The following is a 24,204-nucleotide window of genomic DNA, read 5'->3' on the forward strand; positions in this document are numbered from 1 at the left end:
TTGTCAATCCTTCAAAATCTGTGTTAATTGTTGTGCTAATGAGATTGTGATAGGCTTTACATAGTGGTCATTTTTAAAGTCCCTTTGCATCATTTTCATTTAGAACCAACTAGACACCATAAGAACTCTTCTGATGAAACCCAAGCCAAAAAGGCTTTCCAGTTAAGAGTAGCAATAATAATATTGTCATATCGGTGTCATTTTTATTTAGAAGTAAAAACCGTATGCTGATACGACCATCCATTAAGGAGGTCTAGTAACATTCTCAAGATGGCTACTACTGTAGCTATAATGGATGTGCAAGTCCCATCATTTTCATTTAGGATCAACTAGACATCATAAGAAGTCTTTTAGTTAAAACTGCATATTGATATCACCATCCATTCTCAAGTATCAAGGTTTTCAAGATGGCTTTTGTGGTGCCCATTCTACACATCAGACTGGCACCATTCTCATTTAGAACCAACTAGAAATCATAAAATGTCTTCTGGTAGTCACTCCATGTTGATATGACTTTTCCATTCAATTAGGATCAACTACACATCTTAAGAAAGACCTTAAGTGAAAACCCCATGCTGACATGACCATCCTAACGAAATGAAAGATTGTGAAACACTGCATTAAGCTACAAGATAGAAAAGTTAATAACTGTAACAAAAATTGCAGGAGCAAAGTGATTTGTTGATTTGCATATTTTCAGATGATGACCTTAATGTTCGCTAATTTTCAGGAAATCCATAAAAAAAATTGAAGAACAAGTTGCACTAACAAATTTGCATGCCCAATGGGAAGGAAGGATGGTTAGATATAAGTATACTATATATACAAACCACAATTTTGCAGCAAAGTACATGAAGTCATGGTATTCTACATTACTGTTTTCTGTAATTTTCTGTACACATCTGATTAGCAATTTTGGGGTATACAAAGAATCATAGGTAAAAAAATATTAATTACAAATTTCAACTGATTTTAAAGTGAAGATATTTTAAATCCTCTTATGAATTAGTTCCCTATATAAAGGTTGCTGTACATAGCAATAAAAGATTCCCGTTCTGCTAAACTTGACAGGTCCAGGATACTACAACAGTCATCATTTGTGAACTTTATGACTTTTTGCGAGTTACTGTAGACATGTAGACTAGTTAAAGTGAGGGTTACGCATAAATAATTTATCCATTTCTATTGTGTCTATGCTCTTGTATTAAGTACTATTCCACATGGATACAGTCGATTTGTGACAAAAATATTAATTGTAGATCCAGGTAAGTAGCAAAAATAAATGTATGCTAAATAAAAGGATGTACGTTTTTCATTTAATTTTCTTTAATTATGGCATGTAATATATAGATTGCTCTTCTTACGCTCAGATTACGCTTTATGCCACTTATATTAGTAATAAATTAAGCTTATATCTCTCTTAGGGGTTTGCATGTGTGAACCTACAACAATGCAGTTCAGGTTCATGTTTAATACAATTTCCCTTATATTGGGTACCTAGGTAACCGATTGTTAAGACTGATGGGTACCCGGTAGAAATTTCCCAAAACTTTGACATCTCTAGTTAATATGTATATTTAGTTTGTACTGTATGTTGTCCCTTCTCCATGATTATATGTTATGGATATCTCTCTTGTGTGATGGAAATTGGTCAGTAATTGAGTTTAGGGTCAACATGACAAAAATCTTGTTTATTTTGTAAGCAACATATTACATAACTAAAAAAACATTCTATGACATTAGATTTTATATTCAAATCATTATTACTGGAGGAAAACATGTTTATCTGTAATTGAGTTTAGGACATTTGTTTTCATTTGGAAATTCCTGATCTTGCTGACAACTTAGAATATTCTAGAAATGAATTTTTGACCCTCATTCTAGTCCCAATATTATGACTAAGATTTTTACATAAGGAAGAAGTAAACAAAATTACTCATTACTATTTTATCATCACTCTATAGTGGAGTAAATTTTAGTTGTGTTTCAGTTAATATTTTGGAGGATTCATTTATTTAAATTATTCACTGGAATGACAAAGTGCCCATTAATGTGTGTGATGTGATTTAGATTTTTAACGTAACTTTAACAATTTTTCAGTCATATCGCTACAATGTCTGCAATGTGGCAGTTAATAGTGATGTCTAGCACTGGGGCATCATGCTGCAGACATGTAGCATGATGTCCCACCCAGTCACATTATCCTGACACCAGGCCGACCAGTCCTAACACTAACCTCTTAATGCTGAACGCCAAGCGAGGCAGCTGTAAGTACCATTTTTGTAAGTTTCTGGTATGACTTGGCCGGGGATCGAACCCACGACCTCCCACATCCGAGGTGGATGATATAACCACTAGGCCACCAGAGTGGTTGCTCATTAATACTTCTTGGACTAAATCACTATGTTGTGATTATTGTGAATTTATTCAAGGAAATTTTGGATTATATCATTGTGATAGATCAAGATTGTTGCACATCTGCACATTCAAGGCTACTGGTTGTTGTTGTTGTTGTAGGGTTTAATGCCATTTTTCAGCACAAGATAGGTTATACATGGCAGCCAGTATAACTGGTGGAGGAAGAACCCTGAAAACCCCCAGGAAGAACCACCGACCCAACAAGGTTACTGGCACATCAGCAAGTTCAATATTGGAATCAAGCACTGATGGAATTCATTTGGAACTCTATACATTTGGGATAGAACTATTCTGACTACTTAGGATTTAATTCACAATACTCTAAGTTCTTGTTAAATTTTCACTTTGTATTCTAGGGAAATAAATTACTTGTTGAATTTTACAAAACTTGTTGGTTTTTGTTATTTTCCATTACATAGTTCAAGACCACAGCATCATAACAGATGTAATGAACATACATTGGTTGTTACTGAGTAGAAAGGACATCCATTAGGTATGTTATGTGACATAATATAATGGACAGACATGGGCAACACTAATGCCCCATGCACATAATATGGTGAGGGCATAATAAAAGTGACACAAACTGCAAAAATGGGTGTCTTGTTACCTAATGTCTACACATGTCCAAACACAGAGATTAAAATTGGCTACACAATTAGTACATGAGCATTAATAGGCACTATTATATAGTACCTTATTTTACACAAAGCACAGGTACATTTGTACTCACAACACAGAACAATACTCCAAATGATTGTTCTTGCTGAGACATGTTTGTTGTAAAATTTTGTCTCCCACTATCTGAAGTCCAACAGCTGCTGCCATTCTCCATGTGTCATTCTGTGCACCATCACTTGCACTGTGCAAAGACTCACACCAAACTTGCAAACTAGCATCACTGAAAATGAATCATGTCTTTATAACAAAAAACAAAGAAAATTACGTTTACTTGTATTTTTACCATAAAATATACAAAAAAGATTATAGTCAAATTTGGTCAGTTATCTTGAAAGATGAGTAAAAATTTAAAACTTCATCAAGGTCTGAAACAGATAATTTATTAAAGACAATAAAGAATGCATAAATCAAGGGTCTAAAATTCAAACCACCATGAGGGCCGCATGAGGGCATTTTCGATTGTCCAAGGGCCACACCACCTTTATTATCTCTCATGACACCTTGTGATGCCAATCATTTTGCGGGTCACATGATATGGCTTGGCAGGCTGCATGAAGCTCATGGGCCACACGTTTGAAACCCCTGGCATAAATAATGGTCCCATAAACTAAAAATATGTGAAAGGGTAAACACAAAATTATACTATCAAAATGGAGGTTACCTAAGGTAAACCATTCAATTTTATGGAAATTTTCTGTATGTGTATAATAAATTAAAAGATGCCAAGATTGGGATATGAAGATTGAGATTTCAAGCCAGTATAAAAGCTCTATTCTCCCAAAGATTTATGACTGAAAGATCTGGCCCAGATAACAAAAGAGCCACATTGAGTCTGAAACTAAATTTTCATTTTAAAACAATCAAATCTGATGTTATAGAAATATTTTTGTGTCTGATTGGCTCGCACAAAATCTTAAACTTAAACCTAAGCTCATTATGATTTCCAGACCTGTTCTTAAAGACAGCAACCAAAACACCATGTTCAGTGTAATTTCAGCACAATGATTATTTTATTTTCTCTGCATATGTTTTTATGACTAAACATCAACAGACAAAATATAACAATGCTACAGTGCTGAAATTCTGAATCACAAAATGCATCAATAAAGTACACAAATCAAAATATTCAATGATAACTGAACATGCAAAAAGAGAGACATAGATGCCCCAGCCAACAGGGTATAATTGAAGACCACTTGCGTAAAGATAACAAGGCAAATTTTACAGTTAAAAAAAGAACCAAAAAACTAAACTTTTGACCAAAAGGAGAAAATTAAACATGGATTAGGCATTTATGTAATTATCACCCATACCAAATTGATTTCCACTATTAAAATTGTTAAAATGTGAAGGAGCAAAAACAAAATTGGTGATACAAAGGTAAACTTTTAACCCCCAATTGCCATCATAACTCAAATTTTGATGGGCAAAAGCTGAAAAACAGAATCAAAGCCAAGGTCCTTTTGATGTTAAGCTTACTGGAGTTGTGTCAAATTCTAACAATGATTTGGTATTCCTATACCATATTACTGAAGCTGGGTCAAATTCTAACAATGATTTGGTATTCCCATACCATAATATTGGAGTTGTGTCAAATTCTTACAATGATTTGGTATTCCTATACCATATTATTGAAGCTGTGTCAATAATTATAGTGTACTATAGTTTCTAACAATAAGCAATAATCTGGTTTATGTATTGTCACTCACTACATCTAATTTCCAACACTGTCTAGCACGTCACAACGTTATAGATACTACATACCTGCCAACTTTTCAGACAGTGTCAGGGACAGGGGTTAATGTTTGAAACTCAAAAGTGCTTTTTGGGGGGTCCCAAGGAAGTAGGGGATCAGTACATGTGACTCGAAAAGATCATCTAGAATAAGTTATCTATTCATATAAATGTACAGAGAATGACTGGAAATTTAAATCTGAATAAAACAAAATAAAAATATACATTTTCTATGAAGCAAAGCATTTAATACATTTTCAAAGAAAAAATAGTTATTAGGCTTAGCAATGTCAAATAGGATCACCACACACACACATACACACAATCATAGCCACACAGACATTAAATAAAAAATATAGACATTGTCCTTAAAATCCACTGTACAGTAGAATGAAGTTTTAAGAGACTGATCAATTAATTTTTTAGGGGAGTAAGAGATTTTATTTCCAACCAGGTTCTTTGTTTTCTTTTAACTCAAGATAAAAAAGATTTAAAATAATATGATAGATAGAATTAGTTCTTTTCTTCTAAAAACTAGAGCATTTATATTTTTAAAGCCATTTGGAAGCTGGACATTCTTAAAAATATATCTAAACTAGATACAGACTTTGCTGCTCTTGACAATTCCAAGTGGGTTTAAAGGTAATGCAAGTACCATTAGTGTTAATTTTTGCATTATTCAGAGACTGGATGGTACTGTTGTTCTGATCCTGGGTGGAGTAACTTTGTAAATATATGACATATTCTCAAGAATGACTACATGTTAATATAGTGTTTGTAGTCTGTACAAAAAGTACAATGCTCCCACTTGCTGCTATACTTTACAAAGTCAGACTCCATTAAGCATAGTGAACCTGCAAACTCCCGCATCAAAGGTGGTTTGCTCTAACTACTTTGGCCACTGGAGCAGTTAGCCATATACACTGTATGCCTATACAAAAATGTGTGTTCATTAGTCATCAGTTTTAGTAAGAAGTATTTTATGCAATCTCCAAAAAGTAGTAAATAAATAACAGCTGCAAAGATCTCAAAGAATTAAGTTGAGAAAATTCTCCTGCTTAAAGTGATCACGTCTTTCAAGTTGGATTTTGATCTTCTCCCCACAAAATAGATTTCCTTTGCACCCAGGACAATCTCATTTCCATCAACATTAGTTTTCACACTTTTCTTGCATATGCAATGGTAATCTTCCAGTAGTGTTTTGTCTTTGTCTTATCTAACAACATTTAATTCCATGATCAATGCCCTACTCTGACCTATTCAGTAGTGTATGCATGCATAACTCGTAAACAAGGTGTTTACTAATAAACATAAATCTCCTCACCAACAGGAGCATATCTGGAGTAGATGAAAACATACCAACTGGTATGAAAAAATACAAAAGTTACTTATGCCAGAAAATCTTATGAAAATGACTTACTTTTCACATGGTTAAAACTTTCATTGAGTTGCATACGCAAAATTTCATGAGAGTAGTTGAAATAGGGCCCAAGATATGGAGAGTGAAATCAATGGATAAGAAACAAAAAGTTACACAAATATGAAAATTTGGTCAGTGACCTAGTTTTGGTGTGGCTGAGTTATTCCTCTTTGATATGCACCCACATAAAATTACATAAGTGTAAGTGAAATAGGGTCTATAATATTTAGGGTGTGGCAAACAGCTGACATTTCAAAAGTCTCTCAAGCATGACAACTGATCACTTAATTTTGAATGACAGAGGCAGACTCCATTAGACATATCCACATACCAATTTTCATAAGAGTAGGTCAAATAGGGTTCAAGATACTGATAGTAAAATTAACAGATAGCTGAAAATATAAAAGTTACTCAAGTACACAAAGTAGGTCACAATTCATAATTTTGGTATGGTTGAGTTACACCTCCTTAAAATGTGATCACATGCCAGTGTTGCATTAAGGATTCAAAGACCAGGGGACATTATGTCCAGCACCCTCCTATTTTTGGGGACATACAACATTTTGAAGAGACAATGGAAAACTGTAGAACATAATACATTAGTAGTGCAATAAAATAAAAGTAAATTTATTTGCTTCAACAGTTTTGCCTCCTTAACTTTTTATCTCAACTGTACTTAGTCTTTCTACCTGTTGCATAATTTAAGGAAGATCACCATATTAAAAAATAACTATTGTTGTAATATGTCGATTTCTTGAGAGTTCACATGTGTTCAGTATTTTAATATGTCAATTTCTTGTGAATTCACATGTGTTCAGTATTTTAATATCAATTTCTTGAGAGTTCACATGTGTTCAGTATTTTAACATGTCAATTTCTTGAGAATTCACACATGTTCAGTATTTTAATACATCAATTTCTTGAGAGTTCACATGTGTTCAGTATTTTAATATGTCAATTTCTTGAGAGTTCACATGTGTTCAGTATTTTAATGTCAATTTCTTGAGAGTTCACATGTGTTCAGTATTTTAATATGTCAATTTCTTGAGAATTCACACGTGTTCAGTATTTTAATACATCAATTTCTTGAGAGTTCACATGTGTTCTGTATTTTAATATGTCAATTTCTTGAGAGTTCACATGTGTTCAGTATTTTAATATGTCAATTTCTTGAGAATTCACATGTGTTCAGTATTTAAAACATCAAATTCTTGAGAGTTCACATGTGTTCAGTATTTTAATATGTCAATTTCTTGAGAGCTCACATGTGTTCAGTATTTTAATATATCAATTTCTTGAGAGTTCACCTGTGTTCAGTATTTTAATGTCAATTTCTTGAGAATTCACATGTGTTCAGTATTTTAATACATCAATTTCTTGAGAGTTCACATATGCTCAGTATTTTAATATGTCAAATTCTTGATAGTTCACATGTGTTCTGTATTTTAATGTCAATTTCTTGAGAATTCACATGTGTTCAGTATTTAAAACATCAAATTCTTGAGAGTTCACATGTGTTCAGTATTTTAATACATCAATTTCTTGAGAGTTCACATGTGTTCAGTATTTTAATATGTCGTTGTTGTTGTTGTAGGGTTTAACGCCATTTTTCAGCACGATGGGCTATACATGGCGGCCAGTATTAATGGTGGAGGAAGAACCCGGAAAACCCCGGAAAGAACCACCAACCCACGAGAAGCTACTGGCAAGCTTTCTCACATGCCCACATTGGCTGAATCTTAGACTCGAACCGCCGCAGACAGAGGTGAGATGGCAGTGATCCGTAACGATTTTAATATGTCAATTTCTTGAGAGTTCACATGTGTTCTGTATTTTAATGTCAATTTCTTGAGAATTCACATGTGTTCAGTATTTAAAACATCAAATTCTTGAGAGTTCACATGTGTTCAGTATTTTAATGTCAATTTCTTGAGAATTCACACGTGTTCAGTATTTTAATACATCAATTTCTTGAGAGTTCACATGTGTTCAGTATTTTAGTATGTCAATTTCTTGAGAATTCACATGTGTTCAGTATTTAAAACCTCAAATTCTTGAGAGTTCACATGTGTTCAGTATTTTAATATGTCAATTTCTTGAGAGCTCACATGTGTTCAGTATTTTAATATATCAATTTCTTGAGAGTTCACATGTGTTCTGTATTTTAATGTCAATTTCTTGAAAATTCACATGTGTTCAGTATTTTAATATATCAATTTCTTGAAAGTTCACGTGTTCAGCATTTTAATACATCAATTTCTTGAGAGTTCACATGTGTTCAGTATTTTAATATGTCAATTTCTTGAGAGTTCACATGTGTTCAGTATTTTAATATGTCAATTTCTTGAGAGTTCACATGTGTTCAGTATTTTAGTATGTCAATTTCTTGAGAGTTCACATGTGTTCAGTATTTTAATGTCAATTTCTTGAGAATTCACGTGTGTTCAGTATTTTAATATGTCAATTTCTTGAGAGATCACATGTGTTCAGTAGTTTAATATATCAATTTCTTCAGAGTTCACATTTGAGTTCAAATTTTTTTTGAGCTCTTTGATGGCAACCCTAACTGTATTATCATATTTTCCTTAAAGACTTAAAATTTTGCTATAAATGTTTTATCAAGTAACTCTCAAAAACATTCAAATGCTTCAATATCCTAAAAGAGCTGCACCACGGAATTTTCCATCTGAGATCTTGTTCTCATTTAAAATTGTGGGAAACTCATGATCCAGTGCTCCATGTGCAATAACAATGCCAAGTTTTATAAATGCAGGCAAAATGGTCTACAATATTGAGGGTGTAATGAACAGATGGCTGGTATTACAGAAGTCACCAAGCATGAAAACTGGGTCAATTGATACACTTTTGAACAGTTACTTCCTTTTGATATACCAGTTTTCATCAGTAGGCAAAATATGATTTGAGCTGAAATACTAAAGTAACTAAAGTGTCAAAAGTAGGTCACAGTGACATAGTTTTGGTATGTCAGTATTACTCTCAACGAGGTCCTTCCACATACCAATCTAAGATATTGTAGGCATAATAAACAAATGAAGAAATGGTCAAAACGTTATATACCCTCCCAATTTCATTGGATTAGTGGATAATTGTATTCTGAAGTGTCACATCTGCATTCAATGACATTTTTCTTACCTCAACAACAAATTGCAAACATTTTTATGCAAAATTTCAAAGTTGCTGCAGCTGTCATCTTCACCGGAAAGTTATACCTGGTACCCATGTTTCACCCTTGCTTACGCAGGTTAGTCAACAATGAAACTTTATTGTGAAATGAACTATTTTCAAGTTTTTCTGGTTTGTTACATCTCCCTTGGACCAGTGGTCAGTATAACACTAAATTCTGTCTATAACTAGAGTATTTCCATTCACTTGTTGCAATAGACAACTTTTTTGATGTATTTTTGCACCTGGTTCCATTTACATTTAATCCTGTGTCATTTCTGTTATATTGTTGTCATCACTTTTTGTCAAATCCAGTGTTCAAACAATTTAATAATGATGATGATTCAATCTGTTATTTTTTCTATTTTACGCTGTGTAACACCCTAAATGCCTTAAAATCAAACCCTGCTATCAATGTTAACTTCATGTAGCAAACTGAATGTTTATGTTGCAGATTTGTTTCTTGCTGCTGGTGATTTTAAAACCTAGAAAAAACATGTTATTTCATAAGTGCACTGTGCAATTTTGAAATGGTACCAAATATGAGGCAACCAAAATACTGTAGGAACAGTAGTGGATGGACACTATATGACCCCTTTTTAACACTGTTCAGGGAAGTCATTATAAGTGAGGGAATTTTACACTGAGGGATGTTATAGAAAGATTGTGTCATAATATTTTTTTCTAAAAAAGATATTCAAGTATGCAAAATCATAATATAATCGGTTCTCACTATCCAAGAATAAAACTTATAGGAAATATTTCAAGCAGCAACAATAAATATTCAAACAACTGAATGGGCTCCATTATCATACATGTATTTTAACTGAGGCATTATTATAGTGAGAGATTTTACAGCGAATGTCCAATGTACTAACACAGCAAGTGACCTATGTACTAACCTAAGAGAAACTTGTTGCTGAATTGAGATTCCAAACACGGGCAAGGCTGCAGCTCCAAGACTTCCATCATTAGTCATAAACTGTGTGATTTTCTGAGAACTGACTGTTGAGATCAGATTCTTTAGTGCTGTTTCACACAAACCATGTCTCATATAGATCTCAGTCACCAGTCTCAGCTGATCTGTTACGTTTGGCAAGTGAGTCTCACAATGAAATTGTTGACATAATGCTTCCTGAAAGTGAATAATGAAAGAAATATTCACAGTAAAGTTTAGAGACTGTTGACAAAATGCATCCTGATAAGTGAATAATGAAAGAAATATTCACAGTAAAGTATAGAGTCTGTTGACAAAATGCATCCTGATAAGTGAATAATGAAAGAAATATTCACAGTAAAGTATAGAGACTGTTGACAAAATGCATCCTGATAAGTGAATAATGAAAGAAATATTCACAGTAAAGTATAGAGACTGTTGACAAAATGCATCCTGATAAGTGAATAATGAAAGAAATATTCACAGTAAAGTATAGAGACTACTGACATAATGCTTCCTGAAAGGCAATAATGTAAGGAATATGCATAGTGAAGCATGGAGAATAGGTGTATTTAGTTTTAGTGCTATCAAGTTACATGTATACCTAATGATCAAAGCATTGTCCGAATCCAAGAGTCTACATCAGAGTCACACCACAACAAAAAAGATACTGAATCCAAAAGTCTACATCAAAAAGTCATATATCAACAAGACTGAATCCAAGAGTCTACATAAAAAAGTCACATACATGTATCAACAAGAAAGACAATGAATCCAAGAGTCTACATCAAAGGAATCATACCTCAACAAGAAAGACCAAATGCAAGATTCTATATCAAAGGAGTCATACCTCAACCAAAAAGACTACCAAAATCTCCCAGTTGCTGTTATGAATTTATGGACTGCACTAAATACTTTCTTACTGGCCTCAAGTAATTTCAAGGGGTTATCCATTAGTAACAAAGATGCATCTGTATCTTGGGACAATGTTCCAACCATATGCTGAAACTTACAACTGTGAAACACTTTCTTTTCATAGGTTTCAAATTTTGTGGTTTGGGTACAAAGTACATATTCATGATTTCCTAATATTGTGGCTCTATCATTAAAAAAACCCAAATAATCTTTATGTCTTTGCAAACAATTATATCGACATTTATTTCCACACAACTGTTTGAGCAAACTGATGTAATCTTTATAGCAGTTATTATGTTGATTATCTAAGTTATCCCTTACTAACACTGGCATAAATGTGATGATCATAAAGAAAATGCTTACTTCTTTTTCCACACATGTCTGAGCTAACACATTTAATACCACTATTGTAATCTTGAATAATTAAGTTCTCATGTGTTCTAAAAACTGCTTTCAAAGCATAAAGTTCTGAACAATTCCAGATTTGGTGTCTCATGAAGACCAATGACTGTAAACCTTTTTTGTTAGAAACAATCCTGCCAAATTCACTCTGTGGGAACCCCTTGTTGATGGGTTACCGGGACCTTGTCATCCAAAATTAGATCAATAATAGTTTTGATGAATGCCATTGTTATTAATGTGCATATTTTGATGGCTAGTGCACAAAATATAAACTGCAAAGATAAGGACAGTAGATATCTATGTTCAGATCAGGTCTCAATTGACCTGATAAAATCTACCCTTAAGTGGCTAAGTGGCTTATGTGTACTTCTGACAAAATAGCACTTTGGAGAGACCCGAATGAAAAGGGCTTTGAGCAAGCAGGACTAATCTCTGCTGATTGTTTATTTAGCAGTTCACTGATATGTGCAAAAATATATACATAAATGGGAAAATATGTGCTTCAGGAAATAAACAAGGACAAAGACAGTGAGTAATTCTGCACTTATTACTGTACATCATGCAGAGTTGTTACAAGAGTGGTCATATTGATGAAACTCTGCATTCAAAATAAACTGTATTCAATTAATTCCAATATTCCTCAGCATTCATGTCCTTATCCTATTGTATATTTCACATTCCCAGCACTATAGCTAGCTATGGTATTAAAACAAAGAAACAAGCAGTTATTACCTATCCATTGCATTTGATGGGTGGCTGGGGAATGTCAGAATGGTTGATATTTCATTGTGACTTTAAATTCATGGTCTAGCTCAACCACAAAAAATATGAAAATGGGAACCCAATGAATTTAAAGTCTTTAACAGTGATTATAAAATTTTAGTAAACATAACAGCAGCATCTGTAAAAAGACATAAGCTTTTAGCTAACTATCATACTTTTCAGGTTCTAAAAAACAAAATATCGTGCAAACATCAGTTTATGTCGACTGGTATGGCATTTTTGTGGTAAAACAAATCATTCAAGAAGGAACTGGCCATAGCTTGCATGTTGAATCTGCAACTATGATTCAATAATAAGGGAACTGTTTTAGCTAGAAGAGACACATTATACAAGATCCTATTATCTTTCCTATGGGCCAACCATAAATGTTTATACATCTAACTGGAAAGTAACAGATGCATGAAATATAGGTCATAGCAAGCTAGTTATGGTGTAAAGATGTTGCATCAACCAAAAAGAAACTGATAAATAAATTTCCATGACTCTCTGGCCATCAATAACTGACACACTGACCCAAATGCAAACTTCAAGTCACTGAAATGTAAATATGGGTAAAATTTACCTACCTTTGGTAATTTGGTATATTTTATCCAAAGATGTATTCATGAAATAAGATGCATGATTCCCTAATGAATGGTACATAAAAAACACAGAAGAGACACTTTACCAAGTCAAGAAGGTATGAAATATAGGTCACATGATCAGTTTTGGGTACATTGGTGTTATACACATCAAGGTGTATCCACATGCCAAATTAAAAGATGCTGTTGCCAACTGTACTTGAGAAAATACCAACATTTCTAAAGAATAAGCAAAGGTATAAAAACACTTTAACTTCAAGGTTTATAAAAACAGTATCTTTTTGCAGAAATTGTCCTGGAAATCACATAAAAACTGAAGAGACGTAGAGGATTCAGAAAGAAGCTACAATTCACACTGCCTCCTCAGTAATAATAATGTTTACTTTTTAATGTCATTGACATGAAATAATTGCAAACATTGACATAACTAACAACATATTAAGATAAAATTGTAAAAACAATATAGAAATAATACCACACAATACATGATACGCTGTAATATCAGAAACATACAAAACGTGAATAATGTACTCAAAAGACCAAATTTGAAAATGGAGATGCTGATAGAGGAGGACAATATGTGTGTGAAGGACTATAACTTCAGTTCTGGTGATATATGTGTATTAACTCATGGCTGTTCCAGGGGCCCTGAGTGGCCGAGTGGTCTAAAGCACTCTCCGTCACGGATCACTGCCATCTCATCTCTGTCTGCGTGGGTCTGAGTCTTGGGTTCGGTCAATGTGGATATGTGAGAAAGCTTGCCGGTAGCTTCTTGTGGGTTGGTGGTTCTTTCCGGGGTTTTCCCAGGTTCTTCCTCCACCATTAATACTGGCTGCCATGTATAGCCTATCTTGTGCTGAAAAATGGTGTTAAACCCTATAACAACAAAATGGCTGTTCCAGTAGAATATACATTGGCTCAGGGAAGACACTTTTAATATAGAATAGTCACCCATAGATGCATTTAGAATTTTATGTTGTTTTCATATGAACTCGGGTAATGTGAGTACCGTAGCATATTTTTTTTAAAAAGTGCCTTCCCTAGGTACCATGTTTGTTTAAATGGAATAGCTCTAAGTACATAACCATAGACATATGAGGTTAGTGTAAATATTTAAATAGCAACTAAACAAATCTTTAATTTGCTATTATGTACTTTTGGACAGCCTTAAAAACCTCATCAATGACCTCCAGTGATTGCAAGGAGCTTCCCATTAATAAAAAAGCTATGTATATATTATAGGACAGAGTTCATAATTGTTCAGTTTCTGAAATCAGTGATAATCTCAAGCTTAACATGCTATCAATATGAACACAAGGGAAAAATCCTCAATGACTGTGATGACCCATCAATGAGGATAAAACAAGCTAAAGATAAATGAATATTATACTGTAAATCCAATGTGGGTGGGATTAATTGGTACAGAAATAAGTGGGAAATAAAAAACTGTAACATTTTAGTTAATCTAGGACATAGATGGACATACGCATCAACTGACATGCTCATAGATGCCAAAGAGATTGCAAAGCTGAACTAATGCCAAAGCAAGCTTGACCAAAACTCCAGTTTATGGCTCTAAGATTTTTATACAGTGATTTCGAGAGCGCTTATTATGAACTATTTCATATGACATGACTCCAGCAGAGAGCTCCTCAAGTTTTATACAATGATCTTGAAAGCACTTCTTAAACAGTGTTGAATTTCAACATTTCAAATGGTTCTTTTGCACAAATCTGTTACGACAAACCACTTTTTGTTACCTATCTTTTTACAGTGTTACAGTGAGATAGGTATTTTTGTAACGGAGTGGGAACAATTAATTAATGGTACCTACAAGATTACTTTTTTTTAAAAGTCTTTTCAGCATGTATTAAAAACAAATTGTAGCAGGTTCTCAAAATTAAATAAAGGACAAATTGTTTCTAATCAGTAACTCCCAAAATTAAGTAGCGACAAAAATCAAGGTTTTCAATATTAAAATAATTGTTTTACCCCCATCCATCCCTCCTTCAAAATAAATAGTCTAGATTTATGAAAATAAATTATATATGAAAACAGTAAAGTTTTACAACTGTAAAATAAAGTCATTATAAACAGAAGTCAACATTTTATTAAAGATGACTGTACCTGAACCCTCTGGATCAATTCTGTTAAGAAACTATCAGACTGTGTCATCTGGAAGAGTAACGGTAGACATGCCTTTCTGACCTCCAGCTCTTCTGACTGGATACATTCCTCTATGAGACCGGTATACAGCTTGTCATCTGCTGCATCCCTGGCCATTGTAAATAAACACTGCACAGTTTCCTCATACAACTGGCTGTCTCCAAAAGCCTGAAACAATTAAGGTCTTAATAAAGACACTGGCTGCACTGATAATAAAACAGTTTGAAAAGTTCAAATATTTGCTAAATATTAAAGAGTTTAATGCTTAGGGAACAACATATGCATGATTTGCTCATTTTTCCTCAAATTTCTGACCCAAAAGGTCCTACAGCAATTTCTGACCCAAATGGTCCTATAGCAATTTCTGACCCAAAAGGTCATGTAGCAATTTCTGACCCAAAAGGTCCTATAGCAATTTCTGACCCAAGGTTCTATAGCAATTTCTGACCCAAAAGGTACTATAGCAATTGAAAACTAGATGATGGATCAAAGTTAAAGCCTTTACAGAGAGTATAAAAAACGTAGTTTTAATTTACTTTAGAACAAATTATATAACACAAAATGTATATTTTAATCCAGAAAAATTACTACTTAATCTAGGTCATCTGCAAGACAGTAGACATCCATGAAAATGTTTTCAAGATGAAAATGTATCACTTACCATGTGATACTGATTCATATAAATGTGTTCTCTAGTGTCAATGCATCAAAATTTGATTTCACGTTTTGATAAGAATATGAGAAAAATAATCCTTATCAACACATTTGTGTTGGATAAGAAAATTCCACCCTCAGGATAAAAAGTCTGCATCACACACTCAGTAAAATTATGACATTCAAGTGTAAGTTTCCTATCCACATCAATATATATGAAAGATTAAACTGATTCCACATAGCTGCTTCTTAACAGCAAACTTAGTCACACAGGCACAGCAATGATGGGCAAAAAATGTTTTACCATGTGAGATATTTTTCCCAATGGTTTCCTCAAGAGTGGCATCAGCAGATCCCTAAGCTGTTGAGACTGAGGCTGATACTGACCCTTGGAAAGGAGACATCTGAGGACTTTAACAAACTGAGCTGAAACCAGGGCACAATGTGAATCTGTCTGAAGAAGCCATGTACAGTCCCTTAAACAGCATTTCCAAATGTTGTCAATTTCGTGGTCACTATAACAAAAATGAAGAAAACATCTCACAATGTCATTATGTACATGCTTTTGACTATATTCAGTTCTTTACATAACAATTCAAGATCTATAATATCATGAATGAAAATAAAAAATGTTTTAGAATTAAATGTACTTGTGACTTTCTTCATATGTATTTACTATTTGCATTTGTCATCCCCCTTTAGAAAGAACACCCTCATTATAAGGCCACTTCCCTGATGCAATAGGGGTGGCCTTATAAGAAGGGGGACTACTGTATACATTCTTTATATTGTATTCTGACTGGAAAAGAAATCTTTATAGAAGTGTTACAAATGTGACTGGGAAAGGTAAATTTTTTTCTTTACTGATACAACCACAAATAAACCCTCTCACAGAGAAAGGTTTTACAGATGACGAAAAAAAAAACTGTATTAATTATGATTATAAACGTTACAAAGAATCTTCTGAATTTAAGCTTTTAATTCTTGTGCATTAATTTCATCCTGCATTTTTATTGTTTTTAATTTTTAAAATTTATTTTCAATTAAAATAATGATATTATATATTATGTCATTAGAGATTATTTACATCATGATGTTCCTTCATACTTGGGATGGTTCTGATTACTTTACATAATCAGTTAAAATTAATGATCTTCGCTTTTGTCAAATCAATGCTGAACTGAGTGACTCAATACAATGTGATAAGTACATTATGACATCATTAAGTTTCCTAAATATATCCGAGTGCTTGTAACTTCTGTCTCTTATTATGAATTGAGAAAGAAAAATCCCCATACAATTTTAATGATCACAATAATAGAATAACAGCTCTCTGAAATAAAATGATAACATCAACAAAGAAGTATGCATGACCTTGGCAAATCATTAGCAATTTACAGCCTGCCATAAATTGGCTAAGCAGGCTTCTGTTGCAGAAATAGATGGTAAGTGGACCAGCTATTCTCTGTACCTCAAACAGCTTGTGTGATATGAAGCAGAACCAAATGAAACCTTAAAACTGGAGAGTAAGATCTCAGATGTGCCAATATATCGATATACCAAGCTTCATCCAGCTGTGACCATAACCTTGATGACATGAACCTCAAGATGGTTCACAATACATCTTTTAAAGATAATATATATAGCCATGGTAATCACTGATAGAATTATAGAGTGAACCAGAAAGAGAGAACTATCAATGTTATACTTGACATAACTTCTAATGATTATGTACAAGTATACAAATTTACATACCTTAATCTCAAATGGCTGTAAAATAGAAAGTTTGATATAAATATCAAGATGTAACCTTGATCTCGAAGATAGGAACCCTACTGTGGCACATGAGAGTTGCAATGAGAAGAGAAAGTGTGATGCCAAATGTAAAAGATTGAGCTATGTGACACACCTTCTAGTGATGATGTACAAGTATACCAAATTTCATCCTTTAATCTGATATTACTTTAAAGTTAAGAAGCCGATGGGAAAATGAGATAAAAACATAAAATAGTGAGCTATAACATTGCAAATGAAGATAGGACCCCTTATGCAATGTGGTATGTGACACACGATCTACTGATTATGTAAAAGTTAACAGAAAGTAACCAAGTTTCATCCCATTATCTAAAACCATTTAATAATGCATCACTGCAAAAATTATCTACCTTTTTTAATAAGCTGCTAATTTGTTTCACATATACAGTGAATTCTCTTTAAAATTCAATTTCAATAAATATTATGTTACTAGATATTAGATTCCAATGGCAAAAACTTCTTTATGCAGTTTTTATTATTTATAATAAAATTTTGTTTATTCTTGTCTGCAGCAATCACCTCCAACAGGTCCAGGGTGATTTTTATTTTAAAAGGATTGTGCTTATTTTCATCAATTTTTTAAAAATAAAATGCCTAAAAAAAATATGAAGAGCAAATCCTTACTCAATGTTCTGTAAATATCCAAGCAGTTTCTCCACAGTTAACAGCTGACCATGAAGCAAGTTATGATCTGTCATCCGGTTTGTTTCTCCAATATTTCTCATAAGCATCTGAATGACTGTGATCACACATTCAAGAGGTACAAGGGCTGCATATGCTGAGGCTGCCAGTTGCCGCAGGAAGTAAACAGGGCTTCCGAATAGGGGAGAAACTCTGTCTCTAAACTGAGTCAGCACACTGAAGAAGGATACATAACAGCAATACATCATGCAACCACATATATCAAAAAAAAAAATATTTAACAAAATTTCAAATAGACAAAAAACAATCAATAATGAGCTAAAAGAGATTGTTAAGAGCTATTCAATTCACAAGAACATATCAAGGTCACAAAGCACGTTTTATTCAGACCCACAACCAAAAGACACGTGATGTTCCATTTAAAGGAATAGCTTCTGTACAAGAACAGGGGCCCCCGAGTGGTCTAAAGCGCTCACCGTTACAGATCACTGCCATCTCACCTCTGTCTGCGTGAGTTCGAGTCTCAGGCTCGGCTAACATGGGTACGTGAGAAAGCCTGCCAGTAGCTTCTCATGGGTCAGTGGTTCTTTCCGGGGTTTTCCAGGGTTCTTCCTTCACCAATTATATTAGCTTCCATGTATAGCCTATCTTGTGCTGAAAAATGGTGTTAAACCATACAACAACAACTGTACAAGAACATCAACCCATAGACCTTACTTTGGATTGCTTTCCATCTCTGGTATATTCTTATAAATGGAATAATCCCAACTTAAGTGTTTGAAAAATGGCATGAAATGCTAATATAATGAAGATGTTTTAATAAAATAAGCATGGACTGAGTCAAGCTTACACTGTTACAAGCTGATGTCCTGTAAGTAAAATTGATGTTTAGAACTTTTGACCACCTATATTCTTTAGTTGTCCAGTACTGGACTGTTATCAACATTTCAAAAATGTATTATAGTATGTCAAGACATTTTCAGAAATCGAATTCTCTGTGGAGCTTTATAAAATGATGAAATCCTCACTAATTTTTATTTATTTTTATTTTTTGGGGGGCCGAGTGGCCGAGTGGTCTAAAGCACTCTCCATTACGGATCACCGCCATCTCACCTCTGTCTGCGTGGGTTTGAGTCTAGGATTTGGCCAATGTGGGTCTGTGAGAAAGCTTACCAGTGGTTCTTTCCAAGGTTTTCCCGGGTTTGTCCTCCATCATTAATACTGGCCGCCATACATAGCCTATTGTGTGCTGAAAAATGGCATCAAACCCCACAACAACAACAACACTAACTTTTTCAGAGAAAGAGTTCTGCAGCTTCAGATTGAAGTATACCTGCACCACTGTCACATTATTTTATACTTTGGCACATCTCTGTCACTTTATTTTATACTTTGGCACACCTGCACCACTCTCACTTTGTTTTATACTTTGGCTGACCTGGTACAGCATGGCTCCTCCTTCCCTATCATCAAGTTTTAGATTTCAAACACTATTTTAATATCACAATCCAGCACTTTAAACATTTTCATCTATTTCTAAGAACTGACCAATTTAGCCAAAGGAAAATAAAACTAGACTTTGTAACTGAGATATTTATAACACATACTGTGTTCTACTATGTCTTTGTTATTAAGACCACATGGTCTCTACTCATACCAGGCATTCAATAATATTGACCAATTGGTAATATTGACAAATGAAAAATTATGATTCTGACATTGTAAAATAGTAGTGATGATTACAAAAATCTTTTTGAGATGGAATGAGAACCACACTTTGGAACTATTGTCAATTAATTACATGTATTTACTGCAAAGTAAACTGAACAGTGGAAATGGTCCAAATGACACTGAAAATATTCTTTTCCCAAAAATTACTAATGTAGGTCACTGTAATTCAGTCTTGTTGAGAAAACGAAACACTTTCACTCAAGAAAAATAAACATGTGTGAAAATTTTCCAAAAATATTTTAGGGCTGTATAAAACCCATTACTACCGAATCAGCCATGTTCTCTATTCTGAAAGACATCAAAGGTTCAAAATAATACAGAATGTGAAATGAAAGGTTAAGGAATTCCAACCTCAATTTACTACCTATTGCCCATGGTTCTGAATGGTTGAGGAATTCCAACCTCAATTTTCTACCTGGCTCAAGATTCTGAATGGTTGAGGAATTCCAACCTCAATTTTCTACCTCTGGCCCCTGATTCTGAAAGCCAGAAACTTGAATAAATACATTTACACTTTCACAATACTACTGTTGCTGGCACTGGAGAAGTGATACCTACATCTTGTTCTCCACTAATGCAGGCTCCTTCAATTTAACACTTCTTATGGGAGTCATACAAATGACCAATGTTACAAGCGAGGATGCCATATTATGAGGTATGTTCCAACACGGCTGTCTTAAAACAGTGAATAACAACAAGCAAATATGGTATCTAATGACATGAAATAACATTATAACTGGTACTCATTAGCCTAAAACAAAAATTAGGTGAAATAAATTTTAAATTAGCAGTAATGATGAAACAATCACCTGCATTATAAGTGAGGCAACAATGTAATGAGGGCTTTTAAAATAAATGACCACATTTTTTAATGAAGAAATAAAGACACAAGGGCTCTTCTTACATTTTTGCTTTCTGCAGTGTATTTAGTATTAACTTTTTTAGCATCACAAGTAAAACGAAAGACCAAAATGTTATATCATAAAGAGATATTACACAATCGTGTTTATTACCAAAATGTAATATCATAAAGAGATATTACACAATCATGTTTATTACCAAAACTATTAAGGATTTTATGAATTATGATGTGTCGTTGGTGCTCTTAATGAGAATACCTCTGTTGTTCAGGGCTGGCCTCTGATGGGGTCAGACTTGCCAAAATAGTCAGCACTGGAAACAACTGGGGATTTAGATTTTCTAGAGTAAGGGAGCCAGTCTGTGTTGCTGAGATCAACACCTCCATAAGGAAGAAGGGTAACTCTGAGTAATGAGTAGATAACTCTGGCAAGGTTACTGCACTGCAAGATATCTCTTTACCTCCCTTTTTCTGACCAAATATTCTTGTCACCAGAGAACCTGCAAATTGAAGAATAGTATTTTACAAATAATATTCTGAGGGTCTTTAAATTGTAACAATATAGTTCATAAAAAATAATACTGATCTCACCCTATGGTACATAAGCATAATCAAGTCAGATAAAATAACTGATGAATAAAATCTGTTGACTCAATTAGTTGTTGTTATTGTTGTTGTAGGGTTTAACTCCATTTTTCAGCACACGATAGACTATACATGGTGGTCAGTATTAATGGTGGAGGAAGAACACGAGGAAAACCCCAGAAAGAACCACCGACAAACGAGAAGCTACTGGCAAGCTTTCTCACATACCCACATTGTCTGAATCCGAGACTCGAACCCACACAGACAGAGGTGAGATGGCAGTGATCCGTAACAGAGAGCACTTTAGACCACTTGGCCACTTGGGGCCCCGACTCAATTAGCACTGTATACTTTTGATGCTGCATATATTAACACAGATTTGAAACATCAACAACTCCCTATCAACTACTTTCTGCATATGATACATTGATACAACTCTAGGTCTGAGAGTATCCAACAGAAAGAAAGTGAAATCAGCATTTTAAGTAATTAACAAACAAGCAGTTTATTTCGCTACAATACAAAAAAAAAAAGTCGAATAAAATGTACAATATTGTGAATTAAATTCCAAATAATCCCAAATGTCCTATAACAAGTCCAAAATATAGAATATTCCAAATGAAGTAGCCTAATTGCCCATTCTAGGATGAGAATAAAAAAAAGTACATGAAAAAATAGATTAAAAAATTTGGGATGAGTGAGTTTACATGAAAGTCTGAACATATAAATACAAAAGAGTATTTTTTTTAAAAAAAGAAAAAAATTGGGATGCTGCAGGGAGTTTCAAACTTGTGGCCTCTTGTTTGGCAGCTGGGACACATACACAATCCAGAACGTCTTTGAATAAGTTCAGAATAATCCAAAGTATTGTATTACTAACACTTTACTGAGTCCAATGAAAATTTAAATAAATACATCTCAAATCATATCTGATTACAACAATGCAACTGTAAACTCTCATTACAAATGGATTCCCATGCACTAATCCAAAGCAGGAATTATTTATTTTACAAATCACTACTTACACACACTGTCACTTGGCCTACAATGTAACAGAGTGTGAAGCAATCTGATAGAAAAAGTCAGTCTAATTGTAAATAAGACTGGCCTTGAATTCAAATGTTAAGTAAACATTCTGTTTACAAGTGACAATAATCTAAAGTACAACTTACAATCATGAAAAAAGTTAAGCACACAATATGCAATAAATATAAAAACATTCAAATCAGTGTATAATGGCCATTGAAGGATCTGGCCAACTATTGCCTTAACATACAGATGGTTTTTATATACAGCATAATAATACCTGCCATAAAATGCTGTGTCACATGAAAAACAGTTTTGGATGACCAAACCCCATGAAATGGTTGTGTTTTGAAAAAAAAAAACAATTTTCAGGAATCTTTGTCACTAAGTTTTTCAATAACAAACAAAATATATTTGTTGACCACCACAATATAATTATGACGTAATCAGTGCGTATGAACAGTCCTGCTCAAAGCTCAGCTAAACCTATCATTGGGACATACAGCTGATATAGAGGCAATTAATAGGTAATGTGGTCAGAAATAAACAACCACCATTCATAGATTACTTAATTGGCAGACAATAGCTAGAGTGAGGTGTTGAGTCAATTCAGCTGTGGGTGAGTCCATTTCGCTAATTTGTGTAGGTAAAGCATATAAAGTAGAACAACCCAATTCATCTGAAGTACATCAAAGAAATGTGCTGAAGAACCAATTTTGTTACACATCACTGCATTGAATGGGAATGTTGAAGCCAACTTCAATAAAGTTTGTGATTAGCTCCAACGTTCCTTCGAAGTCGGACTTTTACTGCATATATAACAATCAGAACATGGCTACTGCAGTTGTCAGAATAGTGTTCAAGTATGATTCATTTTTTTATGAGCAAAGCAAGCAAAAACCAGCAAAAATAAATTTAAAAACTCCAGGTTGATGGAGTTTTACTTTGTGAAGCACAGCAACGTGGGGGAGAATTTAACTCTTTGCATGTATTATAAACATCATACTGATATTAGTCATTCTAATGTATGTGATATCCAGCAAAATAGGAGCACAGTCTGTAAGTAGCATACTGGAATTAAACATTCAGATTAGTTTTTTTTTAATTAGTATTCATTATCCTAATTCTGTTAAAATACTATTAGTTGACCCCTGCTTTTCAGGATGATTTCAGCCATTAAATTGACTGAAAGACAATAATAAGCACATGCTCACGTTTGCACAGTTAATTTGAGTTGATAAAGAACTAACATCCAAACTGGATAGTGGCATTTAATACTGCTGCATTATCTGAAAAGACTCCATTAAACTTAAAAATGCTATGTTCTCTCCTTTCAACCAATGAAATAGCCCATCCCAAATGTGATATATATTCAATTTGTTACACATTTCTCGTGGTCAAACTACATCAGATACAGTTCTGACAATACTAACTGAACATTATGGTTTTCATAAACAACTCAGTTCTGCCCAGAATTTCCTCGGATAATCCAGCAGGGAAGTTTGGACAACAGTGCCATCTAGTGAGTGCAAAGAACAACACTAATGACACTTGCATTACCTTCAAACCCCATACTGAACTACTGAGAGCAGCAACGACTACATCAAATTAAGCATATATTTGGCCATCCAATGGATTTTAAATGCAGAAACTTGATATATGTTTTTATGTC

General features: G+C 33.8%; 1 protein-coding gene across 1 annotated transcript in view; it reads right to left on the reverse strand.

Annotated features, from left to right (window-relative positions):
- The window catches only part of LOC149805499 (tRNA (32-2'-O)-methyltransferase regulator THADA-like), a 134,669-nt gene that overhangs the window by 17,315 nt on the left and 93,150 nt on the right, over nucleotides 1–24,204 (reverse strand). Inside the window, exons 24-29 of the mRNA XM_089934269.1 lie at nucleotides 21,181–21,421; nucleotides 18,314–18,547; nucleotides 16,179–16,389; nucleotides 15,182–15,388; nucleotides 10,339–10,571; nucleotides 3,152–3,319 (exon numbers count right to left, since the gene is read on the reverse strand). Of these exons, the coding sequence (XP_089790395.1) occupies nucleotides 3,152–3,319; nucleotides 10,339–10,571; nucleotides 15,182–15,388; nucleotides 16,179–16,389; nucleotides 18,314–18,547; nucleotides 21,181–21,421 (1,294 nt within the window). The remainder of the gene's footprint in view (nucleotides 1–3,151; nucleotides 3,320–10,338; nucleotides 10,572–15,181; nucleotides 15,389–16,178; nucleotides 16,390–18,313; nucleotides 18,548–21,180; nucleotides 21,422–24,204) is intronic.

Source organism: Sinohyriopsis cumingii, chromosome 2, assembly GCF_028554795.1.
Source record: "Sinohyriopsis cumingii isolate HCF-2022 chromosome 2, ASM2855479v2, whole genome shotgun sequence".
Classification (NCBI taxonomy): domain Eukaryota; kingdom Metazoa; phylum Mollusca; class Bivalvia; order Unionida; family Unionidae; genus Sinohyriopsis; species Sinohyriopsis cumingii.